At 38.9% G+C, this 1,772-nt stretch overlaps 1 protein-coding gene across 1 annotated transcript; it reads left to right on the forward strand.

Annotated features, from left to right (window-relative positions):
* Positions 1–23: 23 nt before the first annotated feature.
* On the forward strand, positions 24–797 carry LOC106321276. The gene is made up of 2 exons (XM_013759580.1): positions 24–434; positions 514–797. Exons 1-2 carry the CDS (start codon positions 279–281, stop codon positions 718–720), a joined length of 363 nt encoding a protein of 120 aa, XP_013615034.1. The 5' UTR covers positions 24–278; the 3' UTR covers positions 721–797.
* Positions 798–1,772: the final 975 nt, after the last annotated feature.

Here is a 1,772-nt window from a genome sequence, read left to right on the forward strand (position 1 = left end):
TATTATCTTTTAATGAACGAAAACATTTTTTTTTGTTTTTATAGGTAAGCCATTGTTTAGCTACTGGGCACCCACCTAAAGATTGGTTACGTGAGATAGTTTGTGGTCCAAAGTTTGTTGCAAAGTCATATCCGAGATATTGCACACGAGGATATGCATTCAGAGTTCTTAAGGAAAATATTGTAAGGAGAACAGTTGATTGTGGGGTTTCTTCGTCATCCGGAGACGATGTGTACTACGGTAACGTACGCGAGATTTTGGAAATTCAGTACCCGGGAATGATTGGCATGAGATGTATTGTCTTCAACTGTGAGTGGTACGACAACGTTGTTGGTCGCGGAGTAAGCACTGACGCATTCGGTGTTACATCTGTACATTCGCGACGACGACTGGATTTTTACGATCCATTCATTCTTGCTTCACAAGCTGACCAGGTATGTATGTTGAAATATATTTTCCATCGGAAGTAATCATATATAATTACTTCGACTTATATAATTTATAATTTTTCAGGTTTGCTATATTCGTTATCCGCGGATTAGGCAAAGGAACGATCCTTGGATCGTTGTCATGTCAATAAATCCCAGAAGCCGAGTACAAGGAGTATTTGATCCACTACAACAACAATTAACCGAAGAGGACGGCGAGATTGGAGAGTTTGACGAAGACAATTCAGATTCATCATGTTCATCATCAGATAATTCCTCAGATGGAGAGTAGATACTCTTTTATGAATGTATATGCAAATTACTTTTAAACATTGTAGATTTCTTCTAAAAACAAATTATGGGTTTGAAACGTTGTATACTTTTAAATTACAAAAAATAAATTAGATTTGTTGATTCTAAAATCGAACGGTTTTGATTGATTGATTATATACGGTTTTGATTCAAAGTTAAAAAAAAATCAAACTGAAACTCTAAATTGATAATGTCCGTCGGTTTTCCGTCGGAATTTACCGACGCATTTCCGACGAAACCCTAGAATTTGAGGGTTTCGTCGGAAATGCATCGGTAAATACCGACGGAATACCGATGAACCCCTCAAATTCTAGGGGTTCGTCGGTATTCCGTCGGTATTTACCGACGCATTTCCGACGAACCCCTCAAATCCTAGGGGTTCGTCGGAAATGCGTCGGTAAATACCGACGGAATACCGATGAACCCCTCAAATTCTAGGGGTTCGTCGGTATTCCGTCGGTATTTACCGACGCATTTCCGACGAACCCCTCAAATCCTAGGGGTTCGTCGGAAATGCGTCGGTAAATACCGACGGAATACCGATGAACCCCTCAAATTCTAGGGGTTCGTCGGTATTCCGTCGGTATTTACCGACGCATTTCCGACGAACCCCTCAAATCCTAGGGGTTCGTCGGAAATGCGTCGGTAAATACCGACGGAATACCGATGAACCCCTCAAATTCTAGGGGTTCGTCGGTATTCCGTCGGTATTTACCGATGCATTTCCGACGAAACCCTCAAATTCTAGGGTTTCGTCGGAAATGCGTCGGTAAATTCCGACGGAAAACCGACGGACATTATCAATTTAGAGTTTCAGTTTGATTTTTTTTTAACTTTGAACATGACATATATATAACCATTCAATCAAAACCGTATATAATCAATCAATCAAAACCGTTCGATTTTAGAATCAACAAATCTAATTTATTTTTTGTAATTTAAAAGTATACAACGTTTCAAACCCATAATTTGTTTTTAGAAGAAATCTACAATGTTTAAAAGTAATTTGCATATACATTCATAAAAGAGTAT

The sequence above is a fragment of the Brassica oleracea genome, unplaced genomic scaffold (genome assembly GCF_000695525.1).
Source record: "Brassica oleracea var. oleracea cultivar TO1000 unplaced genomic scaffold, BOL UnpScaffold01377, whole genome shotgun sequence".
In the NCBI taxonomy this organism is placed as follows: Eukaryota; Viridiplantae; Streptophyta; class Magnoliopsida; order Brassicales; family Brassicaceae; genus Brassica; species Brassica oleracea.

Bases quoted from the DNA above. Each gene is read 5' to 3' on its own strand.
- LOC106321276 (XM_013759580.1), top strand. From the start codon at position 279: ATGATTGGCATGAGATGTATTGTCTTCAACTGTGAGTGGTACGACAAC. The intron at 435-513 runs GTATGTATGTTG...ATAATTTTTCAG, and splicing joins TTGCTTCACAAGCTGACCAG to GTTTGCTATATTCGTTATCC.